Genomic DNA, 13,998 nt, shown 5'->3' with positions numbered 1-13,998 from the left:
GCAAAGGAGAGCCCTCAACCTCCTGATGCAGGTAGTTCCACAGGCCAATAGCTTTTGCAGTCAGGATGCTTCTCGAAATGCTGGCAGCAGTAGGGGCAGGATGATAATGACAAATAAAAGAATGGAAGACAAAAAAAGAAAGTAAGAAAAGAAATCAGACCAGCAGTCTGAGAAAAGATAACTGGATGGAAGATTTTTTTAAAAGCAAATGATGGATAGATGAGTGGAGCAGTAGGGAAGCAAGCCCACTGCAAATTGGGGGAGGATCACTTTTGTGAAGTCCTTTGCCTGTTCATTTGAATCTAATTCAAGTTATGAGAATAGCCCCAGACATTTAGGTTCACAGTCCTATGCATGTCTACTCAGAAGATGTTTTACTCATTGTCCTTTCTACCTCTGAATGGATCTCTGAAAATTGTCAGTTAGCTCAGTTGGTAGAGCATCAAACTCTTAATCTCAGGGTCATGGGTTTGAACCCCACGTTGGACAAAAGATTCCTGCATTGCAGAGGGTTGGACTAGATGGCCCCTGAGGTCTCTTCCAACTCTACGATTCTATGAAATAAAACCAGAGCCTTTCTCTAGTTGTAAAACAAACAAATAAATAAATATTCAGAAACCTATTTGGACTGCTTATCCTAATGTATACCTTTAAAACATGTTTGATAGAACATTCTTATGGTCAATGTCATCTGGCAATGGATTGTTGTTGTTTGTATTATTATTATCAACAATTATTATCATTTTTCTTAGTTTCTCTGTTATAATTGCAAATCAAATACAAAACTGAAGTACAAGAAAAAAATTACTCAGGAGAAAAGACCATTGTGTGGTGTTGTTTTGTTTTGTTTCACTGCATCATCTAGATAAGCAGCAGTAGCAATGTGGTGTATCCTTACTTCTCTTTCATGCAAACTGCATGCATTATAGAAAGCACAAAATCTAAGGCAAGGGGAGAAGGGCTGACATGGGAGCTGGGCACACCCCTGGGAGAGCAGCGAAAGGTGACTCTGAGACCAATAGGAAAGATACAAAGGGAACAAGAAAGGAGCAACACAGATCGTTCTATCTAAGGGACAGGGAACTTTACACATGCTGAAAGGCCAGGAAGCATCTTCCAGCCAATCCCTTTGAATTTCAGATGGAGCCCAGAGGGGCTTTTTGTTATCCGGACAAGCTGACACCAACATGACCTTTTTATGAATGCTTGACTCTTTTGGTGTGTGTAAGGGAGCACTTTTCCAACCAATGCCATCTCCACCAAATGGGATTCTCTAAGATAGTCCTTATCTGGAAACCCCCTTCTTAACATTCTGGTAGAAGTAGGTGGAAACAGAAGCCACTTAGAAAGGAGAAAGACAGAGGAGAACAGCCTGTTCGTGCAATCCGGACTCACCTACTGAAGCATTTTCTGGACTGTACCACTTCAGGATGCAGATGTATGTTCCTAGGGAGGGGGGGTGGTAATGAAGTTTCTGCAAGTAGAGAACTAATGTGTTGGGGAGGGGTCTGTCCCTGGCTTGATACTTTCTTCCTATGTGCAGATTCTCCCATCTGCTGGAAACCTTCCCAAAAATACAGTCCCCATCTGCAACCCAAAATGGTACAGTCCAGGAAATGCTTTACCACTTGATATAAAGTGGACCAGAGAGACTGTTTTAGAGGGCAATGCTTTGAATTAAGGGGGCCATGGCACCTTCCAGCTACCTCACTATCCTCCTAGGTAAACCTGTGTTTGAGCTGCACCACTTCAGACAACGGGTGGAGGTTCACATGATTCAATGCTTCTCTGTGTAAACAGCAAATCCCCACACCTAGAAAATTGCATATCAGGAACAAATCTCCCTGTAAGTTCTGTCGTCAATAATAATTATTTTTATTGTACGGAGGAGTAGTCCTTCATCAGAACCTACTCAAGAGTTTGTCACCCCAGTGAGAAGTAGGCCAACCCTGTTGTGTTGATGTGGGTGTTCCAATGTCACTTAGAGAATCCTTTGTTGTCTGCTTTGCCACTGAGGGGATGCAGTATTCTGGACCATTCTGAATGAAGAGAAGTAGCCTGGAGCCATAGCTCTGCAACAGAGCAGAGGTTCCTGGCTTCCCCAGCACCTCTAGGTAGCTTGTCAAAATAGACAATGCTGAGTGAGGTTGGCCAGTCACTTGATTCAGTCTAAGGTTGCTTCATATAAGAAGCTGCATGAAAACTTTCTCGGTTCCTCATTAGCCTTTGATCCTGCCCTTTCTAGAGATGTTAAGGACAGAAGAAGAGCCTGACTGGATCAGGCCAAAGGCCCATCTAGTCCAGCATCCTATTCTCACAGAAGCCAACCGGGTGCCTAAGGAAAGTCCACAAGCAGGACCTGAGTATAATAACAGCATTTGTGCTTTCCAGCAACTGGTATTCAGATATTTGCTGCCTCCAACAGTTGAAGTAGAACAGACCCATCATTGTTAGCAGCCACATCCTCCACGAATCAGTCTAATCCTCTTTTAAAGCCATCCAAGTTGGTGGCATCAATGTCTCTTGCGGAAGCGAAATTAACTGCACTATCTGAAGTAGTCCTTTTTTTCTTACCTGAATCGTCCAGCTTTCAGTTTTACTGGATGCCCCTGATTTCTAGTACAGTCGTACCTAGGAAGTCGAACGGAATCCGTTCCAGAAGTCCTTTTGACTTCCAAAATGTTTGGAAATCAAAGCACGGCTCCTGATTGGCTGCAGGAAGCCGCGGAAGCCCCATCAGACGCAGTGGCGAAGCTGCATGCTCCACTACCGGGGGAGGAGAGCAGGCAGGGGCGTGGCTGGCGCCCCGGGGGACATGATGCACATCCCAGGGGTGTGGCATGCTGTCTGCGAGGGCATGGCGTGTGTTCTGGGGGCATGGTGCCTGGCGCTCGAGGGGGTGCATGGTGCATGTCCAGGGGGGCTGCTGCGATGGCACCCTACCAGATTAGTGGTGCTGGGGGCGGTCCGCTCCTTCCGCACCCCTGTTCCTCCATCAGTGATCGGACATTCTGCTTCCAAAAATAGTTCGCAAACTGGAACAGTCACTTCTGGGTTTGTGGCATTCGGGAGCCAAAACGTTTGAAAACTAGGCTGTTCAAAACCCCCAGGGAATGGCTGTATTATGAGAGAGGGAAACAACTTTTTACTATTCCTTTCATTCATACCATGCATAATTCTGTACACCTCTGTCGTGTTCCCCCTTACTCACCTTATCTCTGAATTATATAGCCTCAAATCTTTCCTCTTCAGGTAGTTCTTCCAATGCCTTGACCATTTTGCTGGCTCTTTTCTGAACCTTCTCCAGTTCTACTGTATCCCTTTTGAGGTGAGGCAACCATACTGGACACACTACACAGTGGAAGTGTAATCTCCCCACAAATGTTTGTGTTGTATCAAAGGGCAGGGGGCAAGAGAGGAAAAGGCGGCCAAACCAAGTGTTCAAGAAACTTGAGAAAATTTATACTTTATTTAGGTTGAGGTAGTTTCGGTTCAAGATATAAAGCACAAGGAGGAGACAGTGTCTCCAGATCCAGCTTAAAACACTAAATTCCATTAAAAATCTAAATAATAATAATTAATAATAATAATAATAATAACAAAGTTTTTGCTTTTTAAAAGTTTTGCTCTAGGGCTAATGTTAGTGAAACTGGAAAAGCTTGCACTGTCTGTCCCAGGTCGCCCTACATTCATAGGGAGGGGGTTTGGGGTTCAATCTATGGGAAGGAATAATAAATATAGGATAAATTGTTAGTAAAGTTTAGCAATTAGATATCGGTCAAAATTCAGTTCTATGCAAACAAGTCCTTAAATTTGTCAAACCAAGACATTCTCTCTCTTTCTCTTTTTAAAAGCAATTTTGGAACTGTTTTAGAAGTAACTAGTTGAAGTGTCTTCCTCTGAGTTAGCAGCCAAGCCCTAGAGGAGAATCTCTAAAAGCAAAGAGGCCAGGAGGTTCCTGCCTGCCTGCCTGCCTGGTAGGGATGGGGGAGACATTAAAAGTCAACCATACTTTCCAAAGTAAAAGCCATACTTTCCAAAACAATGCACAAACTGAAACACAGCCATCTTTCAACATTCACATTTCTGATTTTTTTGCTATGCCAAATAATGCGTACCCCAAAAATGCATTTACTAAAGTGTGCATTTAAATAATACATATATGGGGGGGACATGCAAAATGCATTATATTAGGGCATTATATTACTTGCAAACCTGCAAATGTGTTTTTTTCTGTTAGGAGTAATTAACACTAAAATACTGATGGATTATCATGAGGATACACACACACTGATGTGGAAAATTTAGGACTGGTGAAAAACAGGAACTGAGAGAAACTGAAACGGAAAGAAAAGTTGCCCATCCCTACTGCCAGGATGACTGTTTCCTTTGACTTGAAATACTAGCCTGCCGAGTCCCAGCTTTGTGCATGCAAGTAAAGCATTCCCTGAGTCTACAGATGTTCTCTAAGGTCCTTGTATACTACTATCCCATAAGTCATAGCCCAGGGAGAGATAGAGGGAGGGAAAGAACTAATAAGGCTGCATTCCTTAAGTCACTTACTAGAGGGTAAATCCCATTAAATTCAGTGGGACTTAAAAAGGTAAAGGGACCCCTGACCATTAGGTCCAGTCGTGGCCAACTCTGGGGTTGCGGCGCTCATCTCGCTTTATTGGCCGAGGGAGCCGGAGTACAGCTTCCGGGTCATGTGGCCACCATGACTAAGCCGCTTCTGGCAAACCAGAGCAGCACACAGAAACGCCATTTACCTTCCCGCCAGAGCGGTACCTATTTATCTACTTGCACTTTGACATGCTTTCAAACTGCTAGGTTGGCAGGAGCAGGGACCGAGCAACGGGAGCTCACCCATCACGGGGATTCAAACCGCCGACCTTCTGATCAGCAAGTCCTAGGCTCTGTGGTTTAACCCACAGCACCACACACATCCCTTCAGTGGGACTTATTTCATGGTAAATGTGAAAAGAGTTGGGTTGTTTGTAGGAGGGAGGAAGGGAGGAGAAGATTCAATTCCTTCCCAAATTCTCAAACTTTTGATGTTTCTTGTAGGATTCCTCATATCTAATGGTCAAATCAGAACCTCTTTGCATTTTGAAGTCAAAGAAAGAGGGCCTGCTGCTCTTGCCAAGCTCCCATTCATTGCAACAGGCAAATGCAGAGGAAGTTGTCCACCCCCACCTCCAAATTTAGTCAGATATGCTTAATCCTGGGTGCATTGGCTGAAGGGTAAGTGGCGCTGTGGGTTAAACCACAGAGCCTAGGACTTGTCGATCAGCAGGTCGGCGGTTCGAATCCCCGCGATGTGGTGAGCTCCTGTTGCTCAGTCCCTGCTCCTAGCAGTTCAAAAGCACGTCAAAGTGCAAGTAGATAAATAGGTACTGCTCTGGCGGGAAGGTAAACTGTGTTTTCGTCTGCTGCTCTGGTTCACCAGAAGCGGCTTAGTCATGCTGGCCACATGACCCGGAAGCTGTACGCCGGCTCCCTCGGCCAATAAAGCGAGATGAGCGCAACGACCCCAGAGTCAGCCGCGACTGGAACTAATGGTCAGGGGTCCCTTTACCTTTACCTAAGACCTGTCCACCAAAAGAATTTACTTTCCTAATACAGTGGTACCTCAGGTTAAGTACTTAATTCGTTCCGGAGGTCCGTTCTTAACCTGAAACTGTTCTTAACCTGAAGCACTATTTTAGCTAATGGCGCCTCCTGCTGCTGCCGCGCCGCCGGAGCCCGATTTCTGTTCTTATCCTGAAGCAAAGTTCTTAACCTGAAGCACTATTTCTGGGTTAGCGGAGTGTGTAACCTGAAGCGTATGTAACCTGAGGTACCACTGTAAGCACATTTAAAGTTCAGGGTGTTTCCTGGTTTCCAAGGGATTTAAGCATGCAGCAAATCCCCAGATGTTGAGCACATCCTCTTTTGACACTTATGTACTGCTTTATGCTGCTAAAGGCTGGCTGTATCTAAGCTATTTGGCTCTCCTGTCAGCTGGAAGAGATGATAGCCAAGTTCGATAAATCCTCTAGCCAAGTTCTAAAAATCCTCTATGAAAATTACAAAGTGTAAGTCTATGGATTTTGGGGTTTTGCTCTCCCGCTGCCTAAACCCTATGGCTCACAGAAGGAAGGAAGGCTTCTCTGCCTGATGCAGAATTCTAGGAGGCTCCTAGAATGGCATATTTCTAGTACCAACCTTAGTTGGTTCAATACCCCCTTTCTGCCTGTTTTGTTATAGCCTAAAACACAATAAAAAATAAAATAAAATAAATCTTAGTGAAAAGATGAGTCATTCATCAGGCTAGTGAATTAATACGATGCTGAGGCACATTCCCACGAACATATTAAACATCATAATCACTATGGTCATTAAAACTTTGGTGCTGACATCAAAGACAAATAAAATCAGAGCTATTAATAAGTAGCTATCTGCTGTCTTGCTTCCCTTTTAGCAAATGTTGCATTCACACGGTCAGAAAGCCTCTTTGCGAAACTACAGTTGATGCGTGAAAGGAATTCCATGTAGCCAAACTATTTCGGGCTATCAGCAGGCAGAGGCCCTGTTCTCTTCTAGTGCAACATTGGAGATGAATGGGCCTCCGGCGTTGTAACTGGGCTGCGAGAGAGCGTGTTTTATTCCGTTCTATATAAAATGTCCACACTTTTTTTTATTACAAAAATCGTTCGCGCGTAAAGAACAGTCAGAAACAAGCGAGCAGACGAACGCGCAAATATGACCCTCGTTTTATCCATTGGAAAAGTAAGATCCACACCTTGCGTCCCCAAGTCAAAAACGGAAACACTCAAATCTTGCTGAAAGTGCGGTTCCTAATTTTGGGAAAGGAAGGTGGGAAAACGGCTGTCCCTGAGATATAGTAGTCTTGATGAACTAGGCATTCAAGGAGACAGGCACACTTCGGGCAGCTCCTGGTCTTGGGCGAGGTCCTATCACATAACGGAGAGGGGAAGAGTAAGGGCTACCCTTAGGAATCGCTCATCTCCAGTTCTTAGTATCTCTGCTAGGGGGTGCGGGGAGAAAGGAAAAATACATAGCTGGCGATGGGTTCCTCCGCATTGCCAAGGAAGGAGGAGTGTGAGATTTGCGGTCCTGCTCCGTGGATGTTTCGGGCAGCAAAGGAACACGCGTGTACCTGTCATGAAGGTTTGTCAGAGCAGGCTGGCGCGGGAAAAGCTGCAAACCTGCCTCAGTCAGTAACTCTTGATGGTACGAGCCCATAACCGATTCTGCGTAGATAGCACCGCTCCCGAGGGCGCCAACTTGAATAAAATATGTGGGGGCGGGGCAGGTAAGCCCCGCCCCGCATAATCGAGCACATGACGTAGTGCACGCACACTGTTTGAATGGCAATGCCCGTCAACTTGGGGGGAGGCACAAATATTTTATGGTGGGGGTCCGAAGACCCACTCCCGCTAGGAGTTGGCTCCTATGACCCCTCCCCACCAGAAAAAAAATCATACCCAAGGAGAGAAAGTATATGCGGGCGTCATTTGGAAGCTGATCTGTAGGTGTGTTTCTGAACACACGGTTCTTTGTTTCTGAACACGCGGTTCTTGTTCGTGTGCACCTACAATCTAGGCGTCCGTGTGCACAGATGCCCGCGCTTAGGCATACACGTGCCTGCGCGGTGGCTTCCTCGATGGACGTGTGATGCTTGCGCTTGACGATCGAGGCTTAAGGCAGCCTGCGCATTGGCCTGGCGTTTCTGTTCAAGGAGGAGCTATTTCCTTAAAGGGGGGCCTGTGGGTGGGGAGGATATTCCAGTGCGGGTGGGGGTGGGAGGACCTCGCGTGTCTCCCCCTTTAAGAGGACACGGAACTGGGCGAAGCGTCGGGCGTGGAGGACCTGCTGGATCTGTCCGAGGCCGGCTCGCTGGCTTCCTTGGCCGAGCCGCTGAGGGCGGTGGGGGCTCCGGCCAGACCCTCCTTCTCCCTCTTCTTCTGCTTCATCCTTCTGTTTTGGAACCAGATCTTCACCTGGGTCTCGTTGAGCTCCAGCGTGGCGGCGATCTCCACCCGCCTGGCTCGGGTCAGGTACTTGCTGAAGTGGAATTCCTTCTCCAGCTCCGTAAGCTGCTTGGTGGTGAAGTTGGTCCGGATGGTGCTGGCGTGGACGGCCAAGCCGTAGTCGGACACGGTCGCTGTTCAGAGCCACAAGGCCAAAGCAAGGGGGGGGGAGGAAGCAAGGAAGCCATGCGTTAGAATTGCAGCCCCCTCTGGTCTAAAATCAGAAGCACATACACGCCCACCCACGGGGGAGCTTTGGATTATTCTCCCGTTTCCACACCACCTGCAGGGTCTGTGGGAACAGGCCTGTGGCTATCAAGCAGTCAGGGATAGGTGCACTCTGCAGATGCTCAAAGGCAGGCTTTTCTTCAGGAACATTCTAGGAGTATGGCCACTGAGGGTCCTTTTTACTCCTGGTGTGAGGGCTCCTACTCTTTCGCCCCAATCTAGAATCGTAGAAGATTGTGTTGTGACAATTGGGGCCCACGATGACACTTTTGCATTATTCGCCATTGCCCTTTAAAACAACTTTACCGGTCCCCCCCACACACACACCTTTAACCGTTTCTGTTTATTTACTTCTTTTTTGTACACCGCCTTTCATCCACAACCGCTCCCAAGGCGGCTTACAAGAGAAACACATCAAATCAGTTCGCCGCTGTTTGTATATTATTAATGGAATATTCGTTCTCCTATACTGCCCTTCTCCTGCAGGAGCCTATGGCGGCTAACAATACTATTGCTTATTATTATTTGTAGTTTTAAGGCATCTTAGTTTTAATAGTTTTATCTTGATACTAATACCATGTCATCCGTTCTCCTGCCAAAATTGCAATTCCAACGCTCGAGAAAGAAGGCAGAAAGAAGTGCAGGCTACTTGCACTAGTACCAAAAGCGCACACTAACCTTTTGCGCAAAACCTACACACACACACCATTCTCATAATGGTTCAAAGGCACCGAATGTTGAGTAGAAAAAAACCTGACAACTGGAGTGGAGAGGCTGGAACAGGACAGGAGGACAGAGAAACGCAGAGAGAGATAAAGGGCAGAAAGAACCATCTCATTGTCTAGATAGGTCACTTCCTGGTTCACACAGAGAAGCTATTTTTCAATGTCTCCAGGAAGGTGGGGGACTCTGCCCGTAGGCATTAGTGGAGAAAATAATTTAATTTTTTTAAATTACACCCCCCCCCAAGAAAAAACCCTAAAAGGAGAGAAAAACCTCAAATACAGCCAAATGAGGACTGGGTATGTTCAGTGGGTACGGGGATACTGGCTTTGGGAGATAAGGAAGGACAACGAAGGAAAGAGAGCGGAATAGAATGACGGGAACTCTGAACAAGAAACACTTAATGGTGCAACATTTTGTTGCAGGGACCCACTTGCAAGTTTTAGGTTACAAGTGTGTGCGTTGCCTTGGCAAACAGGTAATTCTCCCACTGGATTTATTTCGGATAAACGTATCAACCGAACTACTGCTTCACGTGGTCCGTAAAGTTAAACAGGATCCGGGGCTAAACTCTGGTGAACTCAGCTGTTAACTCTGACCCAGCCTGATAAGAAAACTCTCCCAATAAACATTCCAGCCAATGCTTAATTGCTAGGAAAAGACACGCCGGGAAATTGTGACACCATCTTCTACATCCCGGGTGTGAGAAGACTGTGGTTAGTGACGAGGGGGGTATACTCTGCACCTGCTCAGGGGCACTCTCTACGCTTCTAACTGCACTGCTCCAAGCCAAGCGTCAGAAACAGATGCTCGGGTTGACTCTGAAGCCCTGTACCGGGTATCTTTATCCGACCCTCTATCCATTCTTTGCCTCTATGCCGGTCCTGCTTCCCAGTCCCCCAAACGTACTGGTCTTTTCCTTAATTTCATTTTTGTCCCTACCTCTGCTTGCAAATTCCTCTGATTTCCCCCAGTCAGATCTACTGGGGTCGCTCTTACATGGCTAAGAGTTGTTCTTTTCTTTTTAAACCAGCTGAATAAACTGAAAAATAAAAAAATAAAAAAAATCCTTCCAGTAGCACCTTAGAGACCAACTAAGTTTGTTATTGGTATGAGCTTTCGTGTGCATGCACACTTCTTCAGATACTTCTTCATATACTTTTCGCGTGCATGCCCACAAAAGCTCATACCAATAACAAACTTAGTTGGTCTCTAAGGTGCTACTTAGAAGGAATTTTTTTATTTTGCTTCGACTGCGGCAGACCAACAGGGCTTCCCACCTGTAACTTGACAGATAACAAACAGCGAGGAACTTTGGGGGCTATTCAGGCGACATTCTCCTGCGTGAGCGCCATTCGTTTGGAATGGTTGCTGCTCACAGACGTCAAGGAGTACTCCTCCAAGAGAAGGCGCCTCCCTACCCTCCAAGGAATTAAAGACTCGGCCACCCCAACCTCAGAGGATGCTGCCCATCAGAAAAACCCAGCGCTGGGCTGAGCCTCCATAGGAAAAGCCAGGACTGCTCTAGCTGGTACTATGCCTGACGCGCACCCAATGGACACTTCCCAGTTCCCACATTTAGAGGGGATGGGTCTCGCGGGCTTTGCGCGTGCCCGGACTGACTACAGCAGTAGGAAAGTTGTCTTCAGGATGCCATGCCCACCACTAGACTCCTCTACCCTTGTGGGTGAATGGTGTGAGGCAGTCCTGATTTTCACTGGCAGAGGCTTGGTGGAGCAGCATTTAGCGGTAACCTTGTTGCTGCAGCGGCCAATTGCAGGTGTGAAGAAGCAGCCACAGGACCACCATTCTCGACTCGGCTCAGACATGCCTTTATAACACGCGCGTGGGGGAGGGGGAAACACTGATTCTCTTCTCGTGGGCATGGACCAAAGAGTGAAAGTGCCGCGGAATGTTAGAAGAGCTGGTTGCGCGCGTGCGCATGTGTGCCTCTACATGCTGGGTGAAACGCCAACCAAATGAACTGGTGTCACGTTTTCTGAGTGCTGTGAGAGAGCCCTGAGAGGCAATGTCCGTCTGAAAAGCGGCATACACATATCACATAATGAATGAAACAAGCCTGCCTGCCCCATAACCAGATGGGGAGGTGATCCCTGGGAAGGAAAGATCCCGTCCTTTTCTCCACTAGATCCCATTCTGCAGCTTGAACCTCCGCCCGCCTCTCAGGGCCTAAAGCTAACTCTGGCCTTCTCTCTCCCCTCGGGCAACTTTGGAAACAGAGGCAGATTGTACCATCCGTTTCCTTTCCGCCCACGCCCTCTGTTCTATATACTCACTTAACCCATCATGGTTTTTGCGTTCTGGCCAGAGATGGGAAAGTTGGTGATGGCAGGGCCTAAGAGTATTGTTTTTCTGGACCAGATCCTGCCTCCATGTGACTCCACAAGTCACGTGCTCTTGGGATGCTCTGGAGTAAGGCACAACAACCACCTTCCAGTGGAGGGGGGGAATATGGAAACCAGCCTCTGCTAGCCTCCCCTCGTCTTGTAAAAGGGAACCGAGGGGGCTTTACCTGTTTTGGGAGGGTTCCTTTTCACTTTCATCCATTCAAAGGTCTGGGTGGTGGCCGTGCCGGTGGTGGCAGCCATGGGGCATGGCTGGCCCGAGCAAGCCCGCGGGTCTTTGTTCTCCTGTAAGGGCGGGGAAAGGTTGCCAAAAGCCCCTTGCAAATAGCCACCCTGCTCAGGTCCATAGAGGTGGGGCTGGAACTGGCCAGGGGTGGCACAGAAACCGTCAGGTAAGCTTCCGAGGCTGGAAGAAGAGGAAGACGAGGAAGAAGGAGCCACGCTGGCAGGGTAGGCCGAGGGCTGGAAGTAGCCTCCATCCGTCTCCTGGGGGCCGAGGAAGAACTGCTGGTTGGCGAAGCTTGGGCTGCAGTTGGGGGCTGCCGAATATCCTGTACCCGATGGCTGGGATGACGCCGCGAAGGAGATGCCAAGGCCAGTAGGGTTGGGAGGAAGAGGAGGAGGGTAGCTGGAGTTCTGCTGCTGGTGGTGGTGCTGCTGCTGGTGGTGGTGGTGGGCGTTGAGCCCAGCAGCGCCCACCCCCGTCGTCCCGAAGCGTCCCTCTTGATGATAGCTGTCACAGGAAGGAGAGGTACCTGAGCAAGATGGGAAGGAAGTTGTCCCTTGGTCGAGATGCTGGTAGTCCTTGGGCGCGTAGGCGCTCGTCCCACGGTTACAAATTGCATAGTCTAAGAAGAAGTTCATTCTAGGTATTGTTCCTTTGCCAATGATGGAAGAGGGTCAGCCTGTTTTACGGGGATCCCTTCTGCCCTACAACCTTTAGATAGTATGTCAAAAGTTAACTAGGAAAAAGAGAGAGGGGGAGAGAGTGAAGCCTTCCCATCTACGGATCTCCAGCCCTGGAGCCCCCCATACCCCCACCCCTCCTTCCCAAAGCCTTCAGGGTGGGGGTGGGGGTGGGATGGAAGGGTGGGGGTGGGGTGAGGGGTGGAAGAGGGGGTCTGGACCACGTGGTCGCCATCAAGCCCAATGAACAAATGCCTCCTGAAGTTTGTCAGATATCTACCATCATCCATCAAGTCCTTGACATTTGCATGACAAAGGAACTTCAATCAAACTTTTCCCCATCGATCTGATTAACAACACGGATACGTCAAAAGGTCCTCCCCCCCTCCTCAAAGACTTCGGAAGAGAAGGGAGGTGGGGGCAAGGAAGTGACAGAAAGGGGTTGGGGATAGGAAGGGGGGGAAAGTTAGGACTATTCAAGTTCTGTTCTGTGAGTTAAAAAGACACACACACCTTCCAGTTCATAAGACGGTAAAAATAATTAGAACTTTTCTTCCTAGCTGGGGGGGAGAGAGCGCGCGCTTTACCCCCCATATCAGCTACAATAGGCTCACATATCCCGTAAAACAGAGAGAGGGGGGAATGGGGAGAGGTAGGGAAGGCTTCTTTATGAAGGAAAATGTTCTTTTTCCTCATTTAAAAAAAATTAATCACCCAAAAGATACTTAAACGTTTATGGAGTTTGCTTAAAGTGCTTTTTGCTTTCCCTTAAAAAACAACAACACAAACTAAATCCAAATAGCTCTGCTTTGCACATCGCCTTTGTGTCTGGAAGCAGTGTGCTAAAGAGCAATTTAATTCAATCAACATTCTAATGAGTTGTGAAATAAAGTTAGAAACACAATTGTGTTTTGTTGGAGGGGGGAAAACGCAAATGAAATTGAAATTCGATCTACCCTATCCATCTACCCGTTATTTATGTTATCTGGCTATCCATCCATTTATTCCCATCCTTAGGCCCTCCCCACCCTTCACCCCTCCGCTTTCTACATTTCATAAAAAGCAACTATATTACCAGTTGGGCTTGCTGTCACTGGAGTTTGATTTAGCTACTGTTGCGGGGGTGGGATGTTTTTAATCGCTGCTGCGGATCATTCTTAAAATCGAAACATACAAGCGAACGACTCCCAATAAGACCACTTTACTCCAGTCACACTTTTACTAAGACTGGCAAATTCTAGAACAGAAGAACAGGCAATGTTGAAAGGAGGCGGTTTCTCATATGATTTAGAGTGCAAACAGCTAAAATAGGCGTTGGGTTCTTGAATGCTTCTTCAGATGGGTTGCTTTCGTTTCGTTTGGAGTAGGGGCTCAGAGTCTCTCTCTTCCTCTCCTCTTTTTCCCCTCCCGAGCAAATGTTGCTGAGAGCCACCAAACTTCGCTGCTCTCCTCCAAAGCCAGCCCTGTAGGTGAACTTTTGGCCTGCTCTAAACCTCTGGTGCTCTCCTCGTGGGCTGAACTACCAGTAAATATCCTGACAAGTAACAAATGACCGTGGGCGTCAGATTGGAGGTTACTCTTGTCTTCCATGTGCTAACAAGTAAATAAATGTTGCTTGCCTGGGCTTCCCATTCTATTAGGCGTGGAGTGGTTTGCAGTCTCTTCCTCCTTTGTCAATTTACACATGGCCTAGGGAAAGAGGCAATCCCATGGAAGGGAAAGTTCGTAATCATCCATTT

General features: G+C 47.5%; 1 protein-coding gene across 1 annotated transcript; it reads right to left on the bottom strand.

Annotated features, from left to right (window-relative positions):
* Positions 1-6,611: 6,611 nt before the first annotated feature.
* Positions 6,612-12,339, bottom strand: HOXB1 (homeobox B1). The gene is made up of 2 exons (XM_080979480.1): positions 11,521-12,339; positions 6,612-8,170 (listed from the first exon to the last, which is right to left on the bottom strand). The coding sequence occupies exons 1-2, from the start codon at positions 12,215-12,217 to the stop codon at positions 7,833-7,835; spliced, it is 1,035 nt and encodes a 344-aa protein (XP_080835606.1). The 5' UTR covers positions 12,218-12,339; the 3' UTR covers positions 6,612-7,832.
* Positions 12,340-13,998: the final 1,659 nt, after the last annotated feature.

This window comes from Podarcis pityusensis (genome assembly GCF_964106645.2).
Source record: "Podarcis pityusensis genome assembly, chromosome: 13".
NCBI classification, from domain to species: domain Eukaryota; kingdom Metazoa; phylum Chordata; class Lepidosauria; order Squamata; family Lacertidae; genus Podarcis; species Podarcis pityusensis.
Note: the sequence above shows the minus strand (reverse complement) of the source record. Positions and strands in the feature narration are given on the sequence as shown.

What these genes read in the sequence shown, in the direction of transcription:
- HOXB1 (XM_080979480.1), bottom strand. Translation starts at nt 12,217, where the DNA reads ATGAACTTCTTCTTAGACTATGCAATTTGTAACCGTGGGACGAGCGCC. An exon ending in AAGGAACCCTCCCAAAACAG is followed by an intron (nt 8,171 to 11,520) that starts GTAAAGCCCCCT and finishes GGCTCTGAACAG; the next exon opens with CGACCGTGTCCGACTACGGC.